The sequence below is a fragment of the Ips typographus genome, linkage group LG3, assembly GCF_016097725.1.
Source record: "Ips typographus isolate SLU linkage group LG3, UJ_Ityp_2.0, whole genome shotgun sequence".
Lineage (NCBI taxonomy): Eukaryota > Metazoa > Arthropoda > Insecta > Coleoptera > Curculionidae > Ips > Ips typographus.
The window spans coordinates 15,751,402-15,777,807 of NC_138424.1; the positions used below are offsets into that span (position 1 = coordinate 15,751,402).

General features: G+C 35.1%; 1 protein-coding gene and 1 long non-coding RNA gene across 4 annotated transcripts in view; both read right to left on the reverse strand.

Annotated features, from left to right (window-relative positions):
* LOC145725844 (uncharacterized) lies at nt 1-26,105 on the reverse strand. 3 transcript variants are annotated; one of them, XR_014177418.1, is made up of 8 exons: nt 25,674-26,105; nt 25,338-25,555; nt 16,902-17,308; nt 16,748-16,848; nt 16,492-16,687; nt 12,662-12,856; nt 4,325-5,592; nt 1-4,294 (listed from the first exon to the last, which is right to left on the reverse strand). XR_014177418.1 is itself a non-coding variant. In XM_081974736.1 (7 exons), the coding sequence occupies exons 1-7, from the start codon at nt 25,803-25,805 to the stop codon at nt 5,396-5,398; spliced, it is 1,446 nt and encodes a 481-aa protein (XP_081830862.1). In that variant the 5' UTR covers nt 25,806-26,105; the 3' UTR covers nt 1-5,395. The 3 variants fall into 3 exon arrangements, 2 of the variants coding, with proteins under 2 accessions (XP_081830862.1, XP_081830863.1); XM_081974736.1 differs by having other exon boundaries at nt 1-5,592; XM_081974737.1 differs by having other exon boundaries at nt 1-5,580; nt 25,674-26,095.
* Nucleotides 1-26,406, reverse strand: part of LOC145726409 (uncharacterized) — a 215,061-nt gene that overhangs the window by 122,795 nt on the left and 65,860 nt on the right. The window lies entirely within an intron of this gene.

The following is a 26,406-nucleotide window of genomic DNA, read 5'->3' on the forward strand; positions in this document are numbered from 1 at the left end:
TCTAAATGTAATCCATATATTAATGTGGTGATACAACATAAAGTTTTAATTAAATGAAGACAATAACATTTTATTATTGTACTTATATAAAAATATATATACAGGTGTCATAAAGAATTAAGTAATAATGTAATAATATGATAGTAATTAAAAACATTCTAACGACAAATTTGTTTAGAGTTGTCAAAAATGCAACGCAATAAAGAAAATATAAAAATAAATTGCTTCAAAAGTCAGTTTTAAAAAAACGTTGGTTTTTTTTTAACGCAACTAAAAAAGTGAGAAGTGAGATAGTCATTGCAAACCAATGCTCTCGACAAAGATGCAAACTTATTTATTTTTATTTATGAACCTGTCATGTCATTTATAAGGTTTTCTCGATATTTGTCAAAATAATTAGTTTGGAATGACTTTCTCTTCACCATTAATTTCCTATTCACAATTTTGAAATTTCCTTAATTGTATAATTTGAAATGCACTTTTTCTACACCGCCCAAATACAGGGTGTCCGTTTTACGAGCTCAACCATGGGGATCTCGGTTATTTAAAGACAAAGTTGGTTAAATTTGGGCAAAGATGCGCATTTTCGAGCTTTGTAAGATGTCGTTTAAAAAATTCCGACTACTTCCGGAATTATCTGGAAAAAAGCGAAATTTTGGAAAAAACTTTTTATTTTTTTCAAACAAATGGAGCTATTCAACAAGGAAATGGAAGCAAGAGAAGCAGCAAAAGTTGCAGCGAGACAAAGGCTGGAGAGAGAAAACTCCGAACTGCTGTCTGAGAATCTCACTCTCAGAAAGCGGCTCGAAGAACTCAGCACGAAAATGGCGGCGTTTGAACAACAAATAGCCGCCCTCAAGAATACGCCCAAAAAGCAGCCAATTGACGACGAGCATACGACAACGAGGAAAAAGCGCAAGAAGGCCGAAAAGAGCGCAGCAAAGCCTCTGGAGGAAATGGAAACTATAGTGAGGAAACTTATGAAAATCCATCTCCTTCAGAAAACGAGAAAGACCCTCCGAGTGAGACGGAGAAAGTCGAGAAAACGGAGAAGATTCCGCCAGTCGTGCTAAGAAACGCAGATGACTGGACGACCGTATGCAAAAAGATAAAAGCGAAGAAAATCAACTACGCTCAGGCCAAGATGACGATGAACGGAGTGGCAATTACCCCATCTTCCACCCAGGATTATAGAAGCTTAACTAAGCTTCTAAATGACAACAAGAAGGAGTACCACACGTACGCTCTTGCCGAAGATAAAACCACCAGGGCGTCCCGACCAACATCTCCGTTGATAACGTCACCAGGGATCTCGCAAGCCAGAGATTGCAAGCTATCTCCGTTCACAGGATGATCAGCAGGAAAGACAAGAGACTGCTACCACTAGTCTTGGTCAAAGCCAAAAAAGAGGACAAAGGAACCCTGTTTCAAATCAATCGATGCTGCCATCTAGTGGTAAAGGTGGAGCATCAAAGCTCGGTGAAACGCAGTGCAACCGATGCCAACAATTTGGACACACGCAAAGCTTCTGCACCGCAGAAGCTAAATGCGTCAAGTGCGTAGGAAGCCACCACTCAGCGGACTGCTCCAAAGCACGAGAGGAACCAGTGTGCGTAAATTGCGGAGGCCCCCACCCCACAAATTACCGTGGCTGCAAAAAGGCCCGACCGTGACAAAACCAAAACCGACACCACAAACCCAAAGAGACGACGACGACGCCTCCGAATTGCCAACAAAAGAAACAATGCTTCTGTTTCACTATCCATTGTATACCAAACTGAAGACTGACCTGACCCGAGGACTTGAACTGTTGATCGGTGGTACAGACAAACGTTTGCAAAAAGTTGCACGCGCTTCTGAGTGGCGCTACTTAGCAGCGCTGCTGAGTGGTGGTGTGAAAACGCGTAGATTCGGACTTGTTGTTGTTGTTACTGGGTTTTTTTTCGCACTACCAGCTAGTGGTATTTTGCCAGCTCGTTGTGATAGAGGCTCAGATAGTCGGGCTAGAGCCCCTGAGCCCTAGATAGCTACAAAAAGTTCTAAAAAATCGCTTAAAGGCACGATCCGAGCAAAAGATATAGTCATTCCTCGTGGAAACTATAACCGTCACTGTCACATCCACGTGGTCTTCTTCTAGGTTTTCACCCTCTCCGCCTCTTGGAAGTGCACAGCACAAGACAATTCCCCGTAGACTTTTAGGAATCGACGTTTCCACTTAGAGGTCCCACCATCTCCACTCGACCGGCTGCGGAATTCGGTCGTCAACTTCAAGTTTCCCTGAACACCGTTTCAAGAAACGTGGTTTCTTAGTGGCAAAAAATAGCACCCACGAAACTGATGTGCGGTACGCTCCAAGTTGAAAACCGAACTAAGATTCAGATTTGCAGTTTGGAGGAAATATGAAAAATACTTTCTTTGCGACGAGGGCCTTGTAAATAACCCTACATGACGTTGTTTTGATAAGCAAATTATTGACACTCCGACTGGATGTCACTTAACGTTACCTACATTTACTAATTCGGTGTAATATTATTATTAAAATGCCTTTTTCAAGTGAAAAAAAAAACTGAGATATGCTAAAAATTTATTACGCATCTCATATAAATGTACAAATTACTTCAGAAACATACCTACAGCCATCTACAGCGGTATCCAGAAAGACAACAACCTGCCGCAAAACTACTTTAAGATCTTTTTGAAGGGGTGATATTTTTTTGTTTTTTTTAAGACTCTCCAAACTGACTGGTGAGATGTGTCAATTTCTTCTGCTATCGCCCCTGTGGATGCAGATGGATTATCTTGGACCTAATGGAAATTTCTGTGCTGTTTAATCTGCGCCAAACTTAAGCGAGTTGTACTTTTCTGAAAGTGTTAACAATTTACTCACCGCTCGTAAAATGTCCGCTTTATTAACATTTTGTCTATTAACACGTCTTCTAGGCTTAGAAAATGCTCCAAACTCTGCTAAATTTCGATGAAGTACCAGAAAGTTGTTGTACGCAGGTTGTTGTCTTTATGGATACCGCTGTATGTTTCTGAAGTAATTTGTACATTTCTATGCGATGCCTAATAAATTTCTAGCAGGCATTTTAATAATAATATTACACCGAATTAGTAACATAGAAAACCTAACATAAATAGAACTAAATCTGCAATACTAAGCGGTGACTAACTGTTTTGCCAGTTCTTTGAAGAGTTTATAGCCGCTAGATGGCGCCAGTACCACACATATTGATTGAAGAGCCATCTACTGGCTGTTAAGGGAATTAAAATGTGGCGGGAAATTTAAACGGTTCTCTTTATAATTTATGACGTTAAATTTATGGTATGATTTTGCGACTTTCTTACGTTGATGTCGATCTTTGCGTTAAATAACTATAAGGTAAATCAACACAGATCTATAGCATCGACGTATAAAAGTTACAAAATCATACTTAGTAGGTAAGTATGTAATTTCAGCGACATTGACTGCATTTTCTGTCACATATGTAGCAAGTAATGATAGATATAAATTTATTTAGTAAAATAACAGGAAATAAATAAAGATAGCAGAGGATACTGCAACATAATATTGACATATTGATTAACATTGTGGTTTTAATTAAAAAAAAATCTTAGTAACACCTAAATTAGGTATGTTGTATAAATATTGAGAAAATACCTTAAATTGCGCACTTCTAATAACGACTAAACGTATGTGTGGTACACTTCTATATCTGTTCGCATTGTTCAACAAAAGCTCAAAATCCTTTTCCACGGAGCAAAACGGAGAGAGTTTTTAGAAGGGTTGGGAAACGTTAAGCGGCTACCACTGTCTGGTTTGCAACCAAGAATCACAGAACCAGCTTTTCCCATGTTTTTAAAATAACCGATTAAGGAAACACTCACAAAACAAGAAAAAATTACAACCAAAACAATTGTTTTCCTTAGAAACGCAGGTTAGAAATAGGAAATGTTGGCAAATTGCCCCATAAAGGGAGCAGAAGCCAACCTTCCCCCTGTTAGTTGGGGGGCTCACGAAGGAAGGAAGGAATAGGAAATAAGGTTAGGATTTAGAAAAAAAAAATTAAACAGGTTAATCTTGATGTATGACATGACGGTATTGACACAAGTAAAATCGGACTGGCCCTCTTGCGGTCATTTTTTCTTCAAAGAACCTTCATATGCCTGGCTTCCAGGTTACTCTATCTCAATTTAGTGTCTAGTGACATCCAGTCGAAGTGTCAATAATTTGTTTATTAAAACAACGAAAAGGCCCTTATCGCAAAGAAAGTATTGTCATATTTCCTCCAAACTGCCAAGTCCGAATCCTAACATGTAATACATCATCTTAACCAGAAAAAAAAAACAGAAATTTAAAAATGCAAAAATCCAAGAAAGCGCCCATAGGAAAAAACAAAGCTGATGATGGTTTCGGAAAATCGAAACGTCGGATTTAAAATTTGACTATGTCATCTTGTAAAGGAGAAAAAGTGGCTGTGACAATGTGTCAGTCGTTTTCATTTGTATCTTCCAGAAAAAAATAAAAACGTTTTTCCAAAATGTCGCTTTTTTCTAGATAATTCCGGAAGTAGTCGGAATTTTGTAATTTTTAAAACGGCATCTTACAAAGCTCGTAAATGCACATCTTTGCCCTTATTTAACCAACTTTGTATCTCTTCAAATAACCGAGATCCCTCCCCATTGTTGAGCTCGTAAAACGGACACCCTGTAGATCAAAATAATGAGTTAATGAGTTCCTTTTTTTTTAAATTTTGGTATCTTAGCAATTAGCAACCGATAATCTCTTAATATAAATGTCAAAGCTGTCAAGCTTATGTAAAAAAAAAGTAAAACCAATTATCTCACAAAATGGATGGTAAATAACGTAGCATCATCAAAATAAGTTCTAAACATCTGAAATAACCTAACCGACTGGCTAAACTGGCCTAACTAAAGTGAAAACTTACCGAATAATAATAAGAAAATGTGAGGCTTCTAAAAAAAATAAATAAATATATGGACAATTCAACTATCAGTATGGAATATACATTTTTAACCAATAACCCACACCGAAGAAAACATTATGATTACAACAAATCACTGTTTCACGGCGAAACATATAAACATTACCAGCTAAATTACAAGTAAACTTTAGCCTTACATAATATTATAATCGCTTAGTAGTAATTGAAATGGATATCACTAAGGATTACTTTAGTCTTACGCGAAAGTTATTGAAATATTTATAGACTGTAGCAAATTATTATATCCAAAACAATAAATGACGGACATCAATAAAAAAAATATTGCAGATAAATCTACATGTAGAATAACATATAAATTATAAATACTTTAGTTCTTACCGTTTCTGTTTTTTTCCTAGCTGCTTACCGTGTATCTTTCAAATCGGAAATTACCGTTCATCATCAACCTCCATTTTAATATCAGTCCTCAGCATTTTTAATGGCATGTCCTCTAAAGGATCTTCTTCGTCCGTGGTCTCAGCACTTTCGGTGGACTGATCAGACGGATTTACTGTCGCTATTTCGATCTCGTTTTGCTCCTTTCGGTTTTCTGTGGTTTGCATCTCAGATGTTTCTGAAATCGACACTGTCATTGACATATATTAAATTCAGGGGTGACAGTAACACTCAATCACACATTTCACAGCCTTGCTACAATATGCCGACTACAATATGCTACAATTCCCCTACACTTTGCCCCCTAAAATTCTATGTAGTGTACCGTCAAAATTTTTTAAATAATGTAACTATTTTTTTTTCCATTATAAGGTAATCTTGATCGACCGATGTTTTTTGAATATCTTTACTAAAATTGATTTTTGCAGATTATTACATCTTTAATCCTTAAAAACGTTAATGGGTTTTTGAAAAGTTTTCCCTTAAAAACTGTAAACACCCCAGGCCGGCTGTCCTCATTTACAGAATGACAGCTTGATTTCGTAATTTTGTACTAGGTAAGCTTCCTTTGATTTTTTGTATAATTTTTTAACATTCAACATGTTCTTCTAGCCCCTGATGATGAGCTGCTTCTGCGCCCGAAACATGTTGGGCATTTTTAGAGAGGTTTAAGACCTAATAAATTTATTGTGAAGACGACTGAGTGTTACTGTTACCCCTGCATTTGTACAGCTCCACTGTGTCTGTAAAGTCACGCATGAATTCTATTAAAAATCAGGGATTTGTTTTCCGGAAAAAAACTCAGACTTTTTTTATGATAAATTAATGTATACAGGGTGACCCAAAAATAAGTTAAAATAACTCAATTAATATTTAGATTAAGTTAGGTTAGGTTACAGACCATTAACGTCACAAACGTCAAACGTAAGTCAGCCATATTGCCGGGGGGGCATACAGCCCCACTAGATAAATATGTAAACCATAGAAATTTTCGATTGAGTTCAGAAGATTGTAGAAAAATGCCGTCGTTTTGTTCAGTCGTGCGTTGTGGAAATAGAGCAGAAAGGGATAAAGTTCGATTTTTCAAGATTCCCAAAGCGTTGAAGAACCGAGGAGAACAACTAGACGCCTTGTCAAAAGAACGTTGACTTAAATAGGTTGCCGCTTTAAAACGTGGGGATTTAAGTGAAACCTTCCTTAATAATGCACGAATTTGTGCAAATCACTTTGTCAGGTAAATATTATTATTATACAGGGTTTTTCAATGAAAAGTAGCCACCCTGAATATCTTCCAAAATAATTTCTCTGTTAGAAAATGCTAACGACACGTCAACAAAGATTGCAAGGGGGGCATCTTTTTACGTAGGATTTGAATTTCTGCCATCAGCCCCTTTGCCGCCATAACCACCCCCACTAAGTTTTAAAATGACACCATACCCTGTGTGGCACATCGTTGGAAAGGGTATTTCATAAGGAATTAATTGCACTATTTTATTTGTACATTTGTCAGTCAGTCTTTAAATCAAATTTCCCATGCATCGGGTGTTTCGACAAGCAGTGTATGGAGCATTTTAAAAAAACACAATTTTCATCCATACAAGGTAAAATTGGTTCAGGAATTAAACGAAGATGACTATAATAGAAGACTACAATTTTGTGAAATTATCTCTACTAATCTGACAAACAACGTGAACTTGTTCTACAATATTTGCTTCAGTGATGAGTGTATGTTTTTTTTTTGAATGGAGAAGTGAACAGGCATAACTGTAGGTATTGGTCAGACACGAATCCACATTGATTTAGGGAAACCCATACCCAATATCCAGAAAAGCTTAATGTTTGGGCAGGTATTTTAGGAGACCACATTATTGGTCCGTTTTTTATTGACGGTAATTTGAATGGCGCTACTTATCTTGAGCTTCTTGACACCACTGTTGATCCGACCATAATAGACCTACTAGAAAATGATGAAAATTTATTTGAAAATCAACTAATTTTCCAACAAGACGGTGCACTATTCACTTCCCATTCGAGAATATCTGAACAATCGATTTCCTGGAAGATGGATTGGTAGACATGGTCCCATGGAATGGCCTGCGAGATCACCCGACCTCACTCCGTTGGACTTTTTTCTATGGGGGCATTTAAAATCTAAAGTCTATGCAACACAGCCGGCCAATATTGCAGACCTTAGGCAGAGAATAATACATGAATGCCGACAACTGACACCGCAAGTCCTCACAAATGTTCGCGAACTCTTCCAAAGTCGCTTGTATTATTGTATGGAAGTTAACGGAGGTTATTTTGAGCCATTAATTAAATGATAACCGCTATTTGCTATTATTTCTGCAGTTAACAAAAAATAAACACAAAACGTATTTTTTATTTTTTTTGGGCTCAATTCAAAGCAAATGTACAAATAAAATAGTGCAATTAATTCCTTATGAAATACCCTTTCCAACGATGTGCCACACAGGGTATGGTGCCATTTGAAAACTTAGTGGGGGTGGCTATGGCGGCAAAGGGGATGATGGCAGAAATTCAAATCCTACGTAAAAAGATGTCCCCCTGCAATCTTTGTTGACGTGTCTTAGCATTTTTTAACAGAGAAATTATTTTGGAAGATATTCAGGGTGGCTACTTTTTATTGAAAAACCCTGTATAGTACATATGCACACTTACAATTTTTAAATAAAGTCTTTTTTTTAATTCTTTCTTGTTTAAATAATAACTTGTAAAAATAACAAGGGGGTGTCGCTTCCCAGACTCACCCTGTATATAAGCAATCTTTATTTCCGAGGAAAACGGCTATCGACCTACAATGGTCTTTCTGCCAATGTTACAGAAATAAATGTATTTACATAAATATTTACATGTTAAAAAAAATTTACAAAAAAACAAAGGATAAATTTAATATAATATTTTATGCTTGAAAGTGTTCTATCAAGGATTGAGCAGGAAAATGGACTCGGGATTGTCTTGTTTGTCGCGTTATACAGAGTGGGTTTAATATTGTCCAGTTATATCTGTTGTCTTTCCATTTTGCTTGAATTTGTAATAGTCTTTCACCAATTCGTGTCATTTTCGTGCGGTCATAGAGAAGTTCGTTAGAAAGGTTGTGTAATGGGTTTTCAGGGTGTCTAATTTTGGTGATTAGTCTTAATGCAATTTGTTCCGTTGTTTAGTTTTCGGAGTTGAGTTTGCCATTAGTATGTTTCCATAGTCTAGAAGTGGTCTGTATATGGATTTGTAAATTTGTGTTGCAGTTTTGATACTGATACCTTTATTTTTGTAAGTTAGTGATTTAAAATGTTTTGTTCTTTTTTGTTTACAGTTCTTGTATTTTTTACATGTTTTGTGAATTTCACTTTGTTGGTATAGTCATTCCTAAATATTTAATGTCATTTTTAGGGATAGTTCTTTGACCATCTGCTGAAATTGTTGGTGAGTCCGGTGTAATTTTATGATTGGAAAGTAGGAGTTGATTTTTAGTAGCGTTAGGTGTTAGTCTCCATTTGTAAAACCACGTCATTGTCTGAAGTCTTTCTACTGCTTTTTTAGTAGTTTTATCATGTGTAAAATATAAGCTGTATCGTTTATGTGTTTTTTATTTTGAAATCGGTGGTTGTATATATCATGACAGTAGATATTATATAAGAAAGGCAAAAGTGGTGAATCTTGCGGAAGCCCTTGTTCAGGACAAAATGGAAATGAAAAGGTACTGTCTATGCGTACCTCTAATTGTCTGTTGTCAAGTAAGTTTTTAATAATGTGAAGTAGATATTCTGGTGTCTTAAGCTCATGTAGTATGTACAATAGTCCTTTATGCCAGACACTGTCCAACGCTTTGTTGATATCCATAAATAGGCATGAAAAGTGGATGTATGGTCAAATGTTTTGGTTTAAAACCAAATTGGTATGATGGTATATGCTCACCGATCAATGGTTGCAGTCTGTTTTTAATAACATGTTCGAAAATTTTGCTTACTACCGGAAGTAGAGTAATAGGTCTGTAGTTTTGTACTTGTGTGTTGTCTAGTCCATTTTTTGGTATAGGTATTATTAAATCGTTTTTCCACGGGTCGGGTATAGTGTTGTTTATGATACAGTTATCCATCTGTGTTAGTATTAGTTGGTGAGCCTCTGGAGATAGGCTTTTTAGAGTCTTGCTTTTGATGTTGTCTTTTCCCGGTGCAGTGTTTTTGATGTGAGCAAGTGCTTCATCGTATTCAGAGTCTGTAATTAATTTATATGTGTAGTCAGATGAGTTGTTGAAATAGTCCAAGTCCCAGTTATTTTCCTCAAAGTTAGGGTTTGTTGAAGTTTTAAATGCTTTTTGGAAGTGTTCGGCAAATTCATTTGCTTTATCTTGGTCTGTATAAAGTTCAGCTCCGTCCTTCTCGATTCTACCGACAGCACTTGTTTTTTTGTATTGTGATAGTTTTTTTAATTTTCGTCCAGTTTTTCCAGATTTTCCTTTGTCTTTTTCAATTTCTTGACATGCATCTAACCATTTGTCCTGTCTGTACTGGTCTATAAGCGTCTTTATGTTCCTGTTAAGTGTTCGTTTTAAAGTGTCATCTTTCAAGTACGATACAGTTCCCTTTTGTGTTTAATGAGTCTTAGAATAAAGTTAGGTAAAGTGTGTCGGTAAAAAGTTTTTTTTTTCGAGGTGTAAATGATTCTATTGCTGATGACAGTTCTTGTCGTAAACTTTCAATGAATATAGGCTGAGTTTGCGTCTGGATATAGTTGTCAACATGACGCTTTACTTTGTCAGTGTCTAATTATTATTATTATTTATCAGTAGTACAGCATATAACGAAGTATGGTTAAATAAAATATTGTTTTACTTTTTGTGTATTGTGTCAGTTTTGTTTGGTTTTTTAGGCGAACCAGCCAAATTGGAAGATAAGGACAATTCTGACTGGGTCCTTCTGTAAATATGGGGTATATTAGGTACTACTAAAACCCAAAATGTACAAAGTGTATAGCGGCATGTTCGAGCAGTTAAGCGTCAAACAAAACGTCTCATAATAGTAGGTTTTTATACAAAAGTTATAATTTATCTGTAATAAGACCTTTATACAGTGCGTTTTTTTTAACGCGCAACATAGGATTTCACGTGTTAAATTTTTAAGCCCATGTTAGACCATGTTATTTTGGAACTACAAGTATAAAACTTGACGGGTGGCTATTTCGTACCCTGAAGCTTAAGTAATCATTAACTTTATATCAAAAAAGTTAAGAACAAAAAAAGTATTTTTATAAGTGAATTGTTCAAATTGACCTCCGTTTGAAGCCAAACAGTATATTCCAAACAAACATAAAATGCCCTTTTGACGTTCAAAAGATGTCGGGTCGTGATGCAGTCAAAATAAGTCACTTTACCTGCTACCTGCCCTGCCAGTATCAAAAACAACAAGGAACAACAATGCATACAGGGAGTATGAAAGGATAAAATCTTTTCGAAAAAAAATGATTTTTTGCCAGTTTTAAATCACTTTTTAGACCAAACTGGTAGACTTACTTAAGCTTAAGGGTACTAAAGACACACCCGTCAAGTTTTATACTTGTAGTTCCAAAATAACATGGTCTAACATGGTCTGAAAAATTTAACACGTAAAATCCTATGTTGCGCGTTAAAAAAAACGCACTGTATAAGAGGATGAGCATAAAGATAAGAGCACATTAGCTATGAACATGGACACGGAATCCACTGCAGGTCCATATACAGAAGTATCCGTATCTTACTTGGAACCGCGAAGGTAAAGATTCAAAACACCAAGAATATAAGAAGCTGTAGAGCAAAAACATTTTCAAAATTGTTTTAGTAACGCGTGTGCCCTCCACGCGCCCTTATCACGCCAGTCATACGTCTCTTCATGCTTCTGATGATGTCTATCATCAATCATGTCTTGAGGCAGATTGTCCCAAATCTCAACCAGAGCAACTGCTACTTGTTCGGAATTTTGAACTGCATGAGTTATGAACCATAATCGTCTACCTAACATGTCTCAGACATGTTCAATCGGATTAATGTCTGGAGAACCACGCCATTGTTCTTATTCCGACGACATTCAAAAAGTCGGAGACACAATGAGCCTTGTGAGGGCGGGCATTGTCGTGCATTAGCAAGAAGTTTTCTCCTATATGTGGGGCGAATGGTACGATCTGCATTGAAAGCTCCATTAACAACCACCAACTCTGTTCGTGCCCTTAAGCATATTCCACCCCAGACCAGAATCACTGAGCCTCCATCATAAGAGACAGTGGGAGTAAAATTAAATTGTTTATCTTGTTCTTCTCGGCGGCGATATAACCTTTCCCTGCTGTCGATGCAATTAACACAAAATCGACTCTCATCTGTGAACAAAACATTCGCCCACTGATCATTTTCTCAATTTTCGTGCTCTCTAGCAAAGCCTAGTCTGGCCACACTATGACGTCGCTGGAGTAATGGAGCTTTCTTGGTTCTATAGGCCTAATGGTCCGAGCACTTGATTCTTCCAGTTCGCTTCTTAGTTGCGGTACTGTTTTAAGCCTATTCAATAATGTTTGCAAGAATCTGTCATCTCTAGCCGTGGTTGACCGTTTTCTTCGTCTCCTCACATACTCTCCCGTTTGTCCCCAACGTTTTACATTACGATATATCGTAGATTTTGATTTTCCTAACATATCAGCAATCGCTGTGATTTGTACCAATTTCAATCATCATCAGTAAAAGCCATATCACCCATGTTGGATTTGTGAGAATCAAAATGATGTTCTTGACTTTCGCTTGACAAGAACCAAAGACGTATAGCAAATCTGATTAGGAAACCATGGCAATTACCTTAAAACAGGTGTGGAAAAATAAGATCAATATCCACATTTTCTTCGAAACCCTGTATTTTCTTTAATGATTTAGATATCAGAGGGAATAAAAAAGAGAAATGTTCAGAAAATAACGGACTACAATTTGAGGTTATAAACTGCTTTCAATTCTCAGTTGTTCTCTCCACAGGGTGTCTCAAAGAACACAGAAAATTCCTTACTTCCTTTTCGTCCCTGTATATGACATAAAGACAAACCATTTAAAAATCGTAATAAGACAGATGTATTCATAAAGAATCAAGCTACAGTTCATAAAAAAGATGATCAAAATCGAGCGAAGGATTGAAGAGGAAATTGATGTTAAACTAAAAAAAGCCTAAATTTTGACCGTTCTTCTAATTTTGCCAAATCCATTTTTTTAACCGTTAATTCAAACTACTTACCCTCACTGATGTCTTCTCCCTCAATTTCTAGCGCGTGATTTAGCGCATCGAGTGAATGTTCTTGGATAGTAATGTCAGATTCGTTCTCCTCCAGATCTCGAATAATACTCGTCGGAATGTTTGATCCCTCAAATTCTAACTCTTCAAAGAAAGCTTCGGTGTCGTCCTCAAAAAGTTCTTCTTCCAGGACAGTTGCTGCAAGTCAAAAAGACTCAAATGCACTTAAATGAGATGTCGGATTGGCAGTTCTATCACCTCATGACATATGTTTTTAAGTTGTAATTAACTAAAACAAATTCATAGCCAGGGGGAATAACTTTTCTTCGGAAAATATTTACTTTTTCATGTAATTTTTAGAATAGATACCATGAAAAGCAAATAGCGCTTTCAGTATTTATTTATGATATATGATCTACCATCTAGTTTAGACTTGCCAGACTAAAACAACAAATGTATAAAGTAGTCCTGGGTTTTATGTGCTCATGTGATGTGAAAGAGCAGTTCAAGACAAACATTTTGAGCTTTTTTACTGTCGCTGAAACGCCAAAGATGGCGGAGACACAGAATTTTCAACATTTTGATACAATTTCTAAGGAAAAGTAAAAAAAATCGCATACCTATCACGAAAACGGTTAACTTACCAAAAATGTTCTGAGTGATTTTCAAATAAATAAAAAAAGTAAAATATCTCCGAAACGATTAAAGTAACGCAAATTTTGCATTAGACCAAAATTGTGCAGAATGACTTTCTCCACCCAGTCGACTAGGTTTACACCTACTTAGAACCGGGTAAAGGCGGTCACAACTGGGAAAGCGTTTAAAATTTAACTCATTTTTTGAACACCTTGTATATGTTCAATCACGTTGGGCTTAGCACGAGGTAAAAGAGCAGTCCTAGAAGGACATTTTGAGCTTTTTAAAATCGCTGAAATCTCAAAAATGACCGAAATACAAATTTTTCAAAATTTTTATGTAAATTCAAAAAAAATAACTAAATAATATCGGAAAAGGTTAGAGTTACGGAAATTTTAGAATAGACCAAAAACATTCAGAATGTTTTTCTGCCTTCAGTGAACCTAGTTTATATTCACTTAGAACTGGGTAAACACGGTCACAACTAACAGAGTGTTAGTATCAAATGAAGGGTGCACGGGAAAAACAAGCTAAGTCAAATTTTGAAGTTTTTGAGTACAGCAGTTTTATCTCTAAAATCGTTGTTAACTGGTCACCTATAGGCATTAGAAACATAAGTATTTTTTTATATATAAAGCAGCATGCTTTTTTATTTAATATAATAATTACAAGGTTTTTGTTGAAGAAGATACAAAAATAGGTCTTGACTTAGCCTGTTTTTCACCAGATTTATATTATAAATATTAAATTCATCAAGCTTAAGTAGCAAACAAGGTAATTCATAAATTAAAATGTATGTCAAAAAATAATTAGTTGAAAACTTGTTTGTTTTTTATTGATAAAAAATTATTAAACTAATTAGTTACTAAAAAGATTGAAAGGTAAGTAGGTCATTCCCGTGTACGCCTATCCTAAAATATGTTCTATTAGACGACGTAGCTCGATTTTCTTCTGACTAAGTTTGGACCCTGTATAACATCGCTATTGTCTATCAGGTGAAGCTGTTTTCTCAATTTGGCCAAAAATTGACTTAGCTTGTTTTTCCCGTGCACCCTTCAAATGTAACTGTTTTTCTTTTTATTTTCTCAACATCCTGTATATGTTCAATCATGTTGCGCTTAGCACGAGGTAAAAGAGCAGTTGTAGAAGAACATATTGAGCTTGTTAAAATCGCCAAAATCTCAAAAATGACGGAAATACAAGTTTTTCAAAATGTTTATGCAAATTAAAAAAAAAACTAAATAATATCGAATATTTCGGAAACGGTTAGAGTTACGAAAATTTTAAAAGAGACCAAAAACATTTAGAATGTTTTTCTGCCCTCAGTGAACCTAGTTTACATTCACTTAAACTGGGTAAACAAGGTCACAACTAACAGAGTGTTAGTATCAAATGTAACTGTTTTTCTTTTTATTTTTTCAACATCCTGTATGTGTTCAATCATGTTGCGCTTAACACGAGGTAAAAGAGCAGTCCTAGAAGAACATTTTGAGCTTTTTAAAATCGCCAAAATCTCAAAAATGTCGGAAATACAAGTTTTTCAAAATGTTTATGCAAATTCAAAAAAAAAACTAAATAATATCGAATATTTCGGAAACGGTTAGAGTTACGGACATTTTAAAAGAGACCAAAAACATTCAGAATGTTTTTCTGCCCTCAGTGAACCTAGTTTACATTCACTTAAACTGGGTAAACACGGTCACAACTAACAGAGTGTTAGTATCAAATGTAACTGTTTTTCTTTTTATTTTTTCAACATCCTGTATGTGTTCAATCATGTTGCGCTTAACACGAGGTAAAAGAGCAGTCCTAGAAGAACATTTTGAGCTTTTTAAAATCGCCAAAATCTCAAAAATGACGAAAATACAAATTTTTCAAAATGTTTATGCAAATTAAAAAAAAACTAAATAATATCAAATATTTCAGAAAAGGTTAGAGTTACGGAAATTTTAAAAGAGACCAAAAACATTCAGAATGTTTTTCTGCCCTCAGTGGACCTAGTTTACATTCACTTAGAACCGGGTAAACACGGTCACAACTGAAAGAGCGTTAGTATCAAATTTAACTGTTTTTCTTTTTATTTTTGCAACATCCTGTATATGTTCAATCATGTTGCGCTTAGCACGAGGTAAAAGAGCAGTTATAGAAGAACATTTTGAGCTTTTTAAAATCGCCAAAATCTCAAAAATGACGAAAATACAAATTTTTCAAAATGTTTATGCAAATTCAAAAAAAAAACTAAATAATATCGAATATTTCGGAAACGGTTAGAGTTACGGAAATTTTAAAAGAGACCAAAAACATTCAGAATGTTTTTCTGCCCCCAGTGGACCTAGTTTACATTCACTTAGAACCGGGTAAACACGGTCACAACTGACAGAGTGTTAGTATCAAATTTAACTGTTTTTCTTTTTATTTTTGCAACATCCTGTGTAGGTTCAATCGTGTTTCGGTTAGAACGAGGTGAAAGAGCAGTTCAAAGTGTACAATTACAGTGCCTTTTACAGTCGCTGAAACGCCAAAAATGGCGGACTACGTACTTTTCAAAAATTTTAATGCAAATTCTAAGAAAAAGTAAAAAAAGTCGAATGTCTCGGAAACGACTAGAATCACGGAAATTTTGCAAGAGACCAAAATTGTTCAGAATGACTTTCTGCACCCAGTTGACTAGGTTTACTCCCACTTAGAACCGGGTAAACGCAGTTACAACTGGCAGAGCGTTTCCAATTTAACTCTTATTTCTTTTGTTTTTTGAACACTCTGTATATGTTCAATCGTGTTGCGGTTAGAACAAAATGAAAGAGCAGTTCAAGGTAAACATTTTGAGATTTTTACAGTCTCTAAAACACCAAAAATGACGGTAATACGGAATTTTCAAAACCTTGTTGCAATTTCCAAAAAAAAGACAAAATAGTTGTATATTTCGTAAACGGTTAGAGTTATGGAAATTTTGCAAGAGTCCATCAATGCTTCGAATGACTTTCTACATCCAGAAGATTAAATCTACACTTTAAATTTAACTGTTTTTATTTTCGTTTTTTGAACACGAACATTTAGAGGTTCTTACAGTGGCTGAAACTTTTATTATCTCTTAGTTTTAATAATAAAATGCTACATTGTCAGTTAGCAGTATTAATGTCATTACATTACACAACAAATATGGCAACATTGCAACAAAACAAAAAAAAAACACTTACGTGGTTCCATCTTAACTCTCCCTCGACCTCGCCCTCCTCTTCGACCACGCCAAGATCGACCCCTCAAATTTTTAATCCTAGTTAAGTCAGCCAAAATCCTTCTCCTCGCATTAATAAACCAATTTTCAACTTGTAAAAGAGACAAATTGGTCTCTTTCATAAGCTGCTGTTTTTCCACGTCCGTAGGATATGGATGCTAATTTATATTATAATCATGTCACAGAAAAAATTTTAGAATAAACGGCGATTAACTTACATCTGTGTGATTGAACAACCATCGTTTCAAATGATTTTTTGCTTTGGTTGGTAAATGTGGTCTTTTTGTTAAAATCGCTGGTTCAGCAGGGGCGGACCTTGCTGAAAATCGGACAACACTGCAATTTTACTAAACACAAGTTGTCAGAACAAACCTTTTTGGCAAAGCTGATTATGTTTCCTTAAATTCTGTAAAGTTTTAAAAGGAATATTGCAAAAGTTGCACAAATAGTCTTCTTCATGGACTTTGTTCTTATGCAAATGCAAGGCTGGTACGTTTTCGAATTTCTCATTGCAATGATTGCATTGTAACAAGCCCTGCTCGTCTCTTTCTATCGGTGCGCATGGATACAAAAGTTCCTTCGTTGCTTTGCCTACCACCCTTGGAATGCGCACTTTAGGCACGCCCGCAACAAATTTTACGTTTGTGATTTCAATCTCAGAGGGATGCGGTAGTATCACTTCTTCCCTGACAGTTAGCAAGTCTGAGAGAATGGAAGACGACTGGGGCGAGTTACTTCTTGGTTCAGTTTTTGGTAGTAGAGGGATAAATTTTGCATCCCTGCAAATGACAAAAATAGGTTATTTAAATTAAGGCTTATTGTTTCTTACTGAGTTAACCGCACCATCGTTTTGCTTTTTAAATCCTTATTTGTCAACCCTATACAATGTCTACAGTAAGATGAGTTATTGACAAAGTTAATTTGCACAAATAAATTCAAAACAACATATTATTTAGTGTATACATTTTTATTAACGAAATATTAACAAACTTAAGGAGCCAGTACCTCTGGATAAATTTATTCTTACGGGCTCTTAAACAAAAGAACATGGGTTTACTTGTCTCCTCTTTTAAGAAAGACATTTATCTACAAGATACCATCTAATGTAAACTTCTAAAGGTTGAATTTTGCCTGCTAAAGACTGAATAAAATTTGTTGTAGAGAAAACTGTGTATTTTTTTTTCATTTGGTATTTTCTACTTATGTTATTTTAACAGTTACAGGGTGGTTCAATATACCAAATAGTGAGAGAGCTCTTTGTTGTTGAAATAAATAAAGATGGAAGAAATACGCTGAAAAAAGCAGGACAATTTCAACAAATTCACTAATTAATTTTTTGAGTAATAGTACAACTTAGAAACAATTGAAATCTTGGTATTGGTCAGACAGACCACATCTTGGACCAATCATTTGACCATTGACTAAAATTGGTGTTTAGTCCTAACCTATACAGTGTAACCCAGAAATAACTTACAAATAACAATCAATAACTTTAGTTCTTCAAATAGAAACATCAATTTTTTTTATTAAATAAGGATAGAAATATCAGGTAAATTTGAACTACCATACAAACTATACATTTTTGGTTAAATATGCAGACAAACTAATTAATTTGCAATATTTAATAAGCAAAAAATATTAATAATTTTTAACTGAAAAAGCCCTCGATATTGTTAAGTAGAATATTAAAAAATATGGTGTCAATTGTAAATTAGGTTTTATCACATGATTAATGCTGTCAACTTAATGATAATAACAGATTCTAGTAAAATACTTGTATTTTGTTTCTTATACTACCCCCTTAAAAGTGGATGTTTTTGATTTTTAATCGCCATTTTCTCAAAGTGCACACTAGAAGTGTCACTCATATAACAAATATTTCTTATTATCAATAGGGCTACTGAAAATGCAATGATACCATTGAGGTCTTTCTGGAACACTCTGTAACTCAACCTGTAAACTGATGAAGATCATAGGACACTGAAAGCTTTTTTTTTTTTTAACTAATGTGGTTTTAAAGATAGGGTATTATTATATAGGCTAACCTCCTTGGTCACCCTGTTCAGGGCGTCCCAAAAGAAAATACTGAAAATAATTTTCGGCTTTCCAAATCCACCGCTAGGGGGCGTTTCGATACCACTAAAATATCTCTACGAAGAATTTTCTTCAACCAACTTTTTTTTCTATCTCTTCAAATAAAGTGGTGGGAGTAGTCCAAATTTTGCTTTGAGAGAAATGAAATATCTCGAAAACGGTTAATCGTAGAGACTTTGTTTTTGCTGCATTTTAAAGAGCATTTTCTGTCCTGTAGAGTGTCACAAAACAATGTTGCATTTAGTTTTCGGTCTTTTCGATAGAGGGCGTCTTTACAAAAATTGCACTTTCATCTTAGACATATCGAAAAAATCAAATGCAATGGTATAGCTTCCTATTACCTATTTCCTAAGCAATCAGATTATCTATCGTTATGTGAAAAGTGCGATACTCTATCTCTTTTGTAAGAGGAGATATTATTGAAAAATCGTTAAGAATAGCCTTTTTACAGTTATAAACATTACATTATTAATCAATAATTAGAATACTATATGTTGCATAGGGTTTGGTTATAATGGCAGTCATTAGTACACGCAATTCCGTTTTGATTCAGACAACGAAAAAACACACTTATTAACAGTTTTTCCTTAAAGTGAGCATAAAATCGTAATCCGTACTTATCTGGATACAAAAACCTACTTGTGCTTAATGATTAGTTTTTGTTTCTGTAACTACAACATGCTATGACAGGTATCTGTCCAACTTAACACTGTTTCAAACGTTTTTTCTTAAATTGTGTCATTCTTGTCAGTACAAATGGAAAGAAATAATAATAATTACCCCAGTGCCGCTATTCAATGAAACTCATCTAAACCTGACGCCGATTGGTGGGGGAATTTTAAAACAAATTTTACATCTAAACTTATAATATTTACAATAAATGTTCAAATTGCTGTCCATTGGCTTCTAAACATTTCCAGAGTCAAGTGGTAACACCGTCAGTTGTACTCTCTTTCATCTAACTCACGGAAAGCTTCTTCTACCCGATTTCTTTATTCTTTTTTCTGTAACTGACCGACTGACTTGTGACAGGACTGAGGCAGGCCAAAGATCTCCTCGGCAATTTTAACCTAGCAAGATCGAAGACACTGATTAACCTCAGAAAAATTAGTCTCAAGGCATTAACGGGGTTTCTAACGGGTCATTGTCGACTCAGAGAACACCTAAGGAAGGTAGCCGTAGAAGAGGACAGTATCTGCAGGTTTTGCGGAGAAGAACCAGAAACACATCACATCTTGCTGGAATGTTATGCTGTATGCCACAGAAGATTAAACACACTGGGATTACCTCAGCTGGCTGTGGAAGAAATACCTCGAACAGACCCACTCAAGATCCTGAAATTCCTAAAGGAACTAAATCTTGAGGGCCTGCTATGAACAAGGAAACCTTGAGATAGCAGAAGAAGATGGGGTACAATAGATCTAATCAGGTCGCAGTACATCTGTCACCATCCACACCTACCATTACCATTACATTGCCCGATTTCTTAGTTCTTCTTTGGTGTTTACAGGGGTTTTATAAACAAAGTCTTTTATTCTACCTCAGACGTAAAAATCGAGAGGTGTAAGATCGGGTGATCTGGGTGGCCAATTCCATGACCCTAAACGTCGAATCCATAGGTCGTCAAAAATTCTGTACAAAGCGCGGTTCGCTTCATCTGTACAATGAGCAGGCGCTCCATCCAGCTGGTTTCGGTACTGTTCCAGAGGAAGGGTTTCCACAACATTTTCGACGACAGTTTCAATTGTGGACTCAAACTTTCGACATAAATAAAATACCGGATTTGATTGTCCATGACCAAACAAAAACCGTTGAAACTAAATTTATCTTGATGTACTGAATTCCTGGTACAATGAGGATTTTCTCCAGACCAAAAATAATTTTTTCTGTTAAAAATGCCTTTCCAGGTAAATTTAGATTTATCGGTCCAAATAATGTTTGCAAGGAATCAAGGATTCTCTTGATTGCGGATAATTAGAGCTTCACAAAACAAGGTTCTTTATTGATGGTCTTCAGGCTTAAGCACTTGAATTCTTGTAAATTTGTAATCTTGGTAATTATGTTTTTCTAATATTCTTTGGATCGATGCATATAATAAACCCAAATCTTGTCCTGCACACCTTATCGAAGAACGTGAATATGCCTCGAAATAGGTCAGAACACTCACTTCATTTTCCTCATTAGAGGTTACGGTTTTATTTTTAATTTCGTAGAACTCTACTAAATCCGAAATTAATCAGGTTTTCTTGAATTCTTTTAAACTTCCTTGTATCAATCGGCCTTAGGTTTGGATAAGTTTCATTGAATTTTCAGTCACATTCTCCATACATTATGAATAAATTCATAATAGGGGTACTGGGGTAATTATTATTATTTCTTTCCATTTGTACTGACAAGAATCACACAGTTTAAGAAAAAACGTTTGAAACAGTGTTAAGTTTGACAGATACCTGTCATAGCATGTTGTAGGTTGTAGTTACAGAAACAAAAACTAATCATTAAGCACAAGTAGGTTTTCGTATCCAGATAAGTATGGATTACGATTTTATGCTCACTTTAAGGAAAAACTGTTAATAAGTCAGAAAGGGTTGAAGTTAGGCATATTAATGTTCTTTTAATACAAACCATAAAAAACCCATGGATTCATTTAAAAAAATGAACTTTTGGCAGTTTTTTTATCTGTCCGACTAAAAGGTAAACATTGACCACCCTGTACAAAAGTGGGGTAAATGTAAATAGGGGTAATTGTAAACGATGGTATTTTCCTGTTTAAAATGACCCTTAGAAAAACCGCGGGAGTTTTGACATAACCTTACAGCTCCAGTAAGGCCGCCTGCATTAGTTCAGCGCCAAACGTGCTCGGCTCTACATCAAGTTGTGTCGCAGAAAGTTGGTCGCCAAATAAATTAAATTTCAATTGAAAAGTGACAAAGAATTGTGAAGAAATAACATCTCCATCACGGTAGGTAATTGTTCTAAAGTTTTCTGTACTTCCAAATGTGTGTTAGCTTTAGTGGGTGTAATTAAATGCTGTTGAAGTAGATTACTCTGGATTTTAAAGTGTTTACATTTACCCATTTCCTAATCTACTAGGGAAATTGTAAACACGATAATGGGGAAAAGGTAAACGTTAATTTAATAACATAAGATTGTTCCTATTACTTATGTTTAATTTTTTAAATTTTTGTAAATGCCGAGAAATTGAATCAAAAAAACAGCTGGACCAGGATCAACAGGAAGATGTCATCAGGGCTGTAGAAGATGTTAAAGATAAAAACAAGACCTACAGTCAAGCACAGGCTTTGTATGGAGTTCCTGCATCTGTAATCTGTGAAAGACTAACAGGGAAAAGAAAAACCCCTATTAATTGCCGCAGACGAGGACGGAAAACGGCACTTAAGGATAGGGTCTTAGAAAAATGTCTTATTGAGAGTGCTAAAGTTGGGTATCCCTGTGAGAAAGGGGAGCTACAATTACTTGTAAAAGCGTATCGGGAGAACAAAAATTTGCGGACTCCCTTCAAAGACAATAAGTCCAGTGATGATTGGTATTATGGTTTTTTAAAGCGCCATCCAAGACTTTTTGTCAAAAAACCAGAGCATCTTCAGGAGCTTCGTAATGACGCTCGCAAACCAGATATTATTTACAGCTTTTACAACACATTAAAAAGCACAATGATTAGCATCAGTTGATGAGTCTGGCTTTTCAAGTGATCCCAATCGGATTCAGGCTATTGGGAAAAAGGGATCAGCTTTATATCGAATTTCTGGAGGAAGTGGCAGAGAAAACACCACCGAATTAGTTTGCAATTTGCATCGTAGCAGATGGTTCCACTTTGCCCCCACTCATTGTTTTTAAATGTCTGCTGTTCAACCAAGATGGATATCTGAAAAAGCCTATCCTGGAACACAATACTCTGCTTAAAGCAATGGGTGGATATAGGAGCCCCAGTTTTTCCACTGGATAACTCATGGTTTTATTCTTTATGTTCAAAGAATTCAAAGAGAAAACATGGTACCTGCGCAGACTGCAATACTTATATACGATGGACATGCTAGCCATATGAGTGTTCGCATTTTAGAAGAGCCCATACAAAATAACATTGTTCTTGTGAAACTTCAGAGTCATTTGACTGATGATAAGCTACAGCCTTTGGACAAATGTGTATTTGGTCCTGTAAAGACTTATTGGGAAAAGCAGCTTATCGCCCATGGAAAAAAAAATGGGATTGGGAACTGGGCGACTAACAAAAAGGGAATTATCAGAATTGCTTGGTGTAACATGGGCAAATGCAATGAAACCTGAAAATATAATATCAGGATTCAAGACTACAGGAATCTTTCCTGTTGACTCTACAAAATTCCCAGGACATGACTTTAGTGTGGAAGATCTAGCTGAATATGATTTAAAATCATCAACTTCAAATACAAATTCTCAAAATATAGATTTGATTTTGAGCACTGAAACTGAGGAAATGTCTGAGGTTGTACCAGAAAATCCGGATGTGCCACAAAGACAAGATGATGTATCTACCACTAAATCTAGTGAAATCTTAGATCCTGAAGTATCATATGTTAAAGTTTAGATTTAAATGAAAGTGTCCCATCAGTTATTGCCACTATTACCAGCATCTACAATTGACACTCAAAAAGACACTGACAGAGTAGAGATAGGCAAAGAAGTACCATCAACCTGTAGCTGCTAATATTCTAATAAACAAAACCGAAGTTACGAAAACAAAAACAAGTTCAGAAGAGAAGGAAGAAATAGATATAAAATCATGTAACATTGAAGAGTTGACTCTAGGAGACTTAATTTTAGTTCAGTTTAAAGGGGGAAAAAGAGGAGCAACTACTTTTAAATATGTTTGTGCTGTAGAAAGCATTCAAAACACAGAAATTGAAGTGGTAGGGTTAAAATCTACGGACGACACTAAGCCTGGTTTATAAAACCAAATTTAACTTAAGCATAACTTTAGTATTAGCATTAAGAATAGAACTAGTGGTTTTAAATTGTGATGTTTATAAACAAAATTTAACTTTAACTGTAAATTTAGCTGTAACTACAGACCTTAGTTTTACATAATATTCTACATTTTCTTACAGCTATAGTAAAGTTAAATCTCCAATGTTTAAAGTTCCTTTCCTTTAAACTTTTTTGAATATTTGCTTTATTTATAAAATTTCTAAACAGAAATTCAAAGAATATCCTTTTGCTATTGATTTAGTGCAGTAATGTGGCATTAGGCAGCAAAACTTGGAAAAATTAACATTAAAGTTAGGTTACTTTTCAGAAAACTGTATGGTTAAATTAGGGGTTTTATAAACACCCTTCTTTTATAGGGTTAATACTAAATTTATTACTAATGCTAAAGTTACAGTTAAAGTTAAAATTTCTTTTATAAACCAGGCTTTAGTGCAATTTTTCTATTGTAGAACGTGATGTTAGCTTTATTTCCCTTGACCAAGTGATTGGGATTTTGCCAATGCCCCTCATTAAGAATAAAGGCCAGCGCATTTCTTATTATTTTTATAAAAAAGTACCTGTAATAGAGCAATAGTGTTTCCTTTTAATATTGCCCTGATTCATACTTTAATGTTTTATGTTCAATAGTTTATTATTTCTAAGTTTTGAATTAGAATTCATAAATTTGTTATAAAAAATAATATACAAATAACAAAAAATTATAAAGACTTTGAATGAATTCACCGACCTAGGGAGTAAATGTAAACATCCATATGTATCTACTCAGACTTGAATTTAAAGCACTTATCAAAACTGTTTACATTTTCCCTAATTTCATAGGAAATTGTAAAGAGGATCAACAAATTTCAAAGATTAAAAGGACAAAATGTGTGATCCAATGACATACTAAATAGAGTAAATGATGGTGCTATGCAGAGTAAATGCATTTTTTGCCTGAAATACAAAAAAAATTGTATCACTTGGGAGAAAGTAAACAAATACCCAAATATCCTTTTCAATTACCCCACTTGACCTATCTAAGAAAGGGTGCAAGGTAGGTACCTACAGGGAAGCAATAAGAATAATTACTAGCCTTCTTGTGAGGAATTCAAAAATGAGATTACAAACATGTTCCATTTAAAAATCAAAAGTTGGGGTTCATTCCGACTGATCTGGCAACATTGCAAAGTCCAAAATACTTTAGAAAGAGTGTTTGGACCCAACCTAGCCTACACTCTAAATTTTAACAAAAAATATTAAGCAGTTCTCCAGATACTTCTAATATACCATCACCCTGTATATGAAATGTGTATAAGCAGTACAAGAAATTGCATGAACTAAACTTTGCACACAGTGTACAACCAGATAAATATTAAATAACATACAAACAGCAACATTTGACTTTAAGAAGAATACTGACTCAGTCTTTTATATGAATCACACATCCCATACATATTTATTTAATATTAATCAGCACTTTTTTGCCTGGAAAACACACAGAATTTAAGACACTTTAGTGACCCCTAGACCCTTTCATATGATAAGGTTAATTATCCAAAAGGGTATGGCCAAATCTGCTAACTAATAAATAAATAAACAATAACTTATACTGTTTTACTGGGCAATTTGTCTTTTACAAATTGCAAAAACTGATAAAAAAAAGGCTAAAACAAGGCATAACAGCAATTACCAACTTACTACTTGATACCACCCCAATTCTATGGTAAAGTAAATTCAAAGTATACTTACTTTGATGATATAATTTCTGCTTCAAATCGAGCTGGCTTTGGTAGTGATGAGGTGTCAATTTCGGTCAAATCAAATGTTGATGTCTCAGATGGCTGACTTTCAACATATTCCCTAATTTTCTTCTCAACAAGGAGACATCTCGACTTGAAGTCATAAGAGGATTTCAGTGCTGTTCGACAATTGTTGCATATGACTGGGTTAGGTATCAAGTCCAAAGCCTGACAACAATGACAGAATTAATACCCTAACAAAGCTTGTTACCCCATTAAAGTACTGGAGGCACTTGGAAACTTAACACAAAGACCCAACCTGTCAACTAATGTCAAAAAGGCTCACCATTTCAGGAATGCAGGTCGTTAGCTGATCCCTGTAGGGCATAAAACCTGTGAAACTTTCCACCGCATTTATGTTGAAATACTTGGAGCCCCTCTGGAGTTTCGTAAGGCACAAACGACAAACTTTTGTCATTGTGCCAGTGTTTGTTTCAGTTTGTTTACACTTTTTGAAGCACTTTTCTACCGAAAAAACTAAGAAAATTAGTAAAATTCACAGTTATATAATCGATAAAAATGCCACAAAGAGGCTTTTAAGCAGAAAATGTGACATTTTAATTAAAATGTCAAAGTGATATATCGGCATAAATGTCAAATGGCAGGACTCTGCTATTTCGTTCATGTTCGTGTCATGTTTGTAAAGGTCAACAAAGAATGCATTTATACGACGCAACGAGAGCAAGTGAGACAAACGGTGGTGACGTGTAGAGATATACAAGCCGTTGACGGTGCGAAAGTAAATTACGATCTAGATTTTTTAAATCAGTGATTGTTTTGTGTGAAGTTAGGCCAAGTGACAGTTGACGTATGACAGTGGTATTTCGTGCAGCTCATAGTAATGTAGCGAGAAGAGAGTGCTAAACTGGAAATTTCAATTTCCGCGCATGCTTACTCATTTTTAATTATATAAATATTTTATTATTAGACCATCTCAAAGCTAATTTATCCAATGGGTATAAGTATAATGTAATATTTTTAATACTTATTTTTAAATTTATAATACAACAAACGAAGAT

Excerpts from the sequence above, each read along its gene's own strand:
- LOC145725844 (XM_081974736.1), bottom strand. The coding sequence starts at position 25,805 with ATGACAAAAGTTTGTCGTTTGTGCCTTACGAAACTCCAGAGGGGCTCC. Across the intron at positions 17,309-25,337 it reads GCAGAAATTATATCATCAAA|GGATGCAAAATTTATCCCTC; the intron begins GTAAGTATACTT and ends TGTCATTTGCAG. Across the intron at positions 5,593-12,661 it reads GGGAGAAGACATCAGTGAGG|TGTCGATTTCAGAAACATCT; the intron begins GTAAGTAGTTTG and ends TGTCAATGACAG.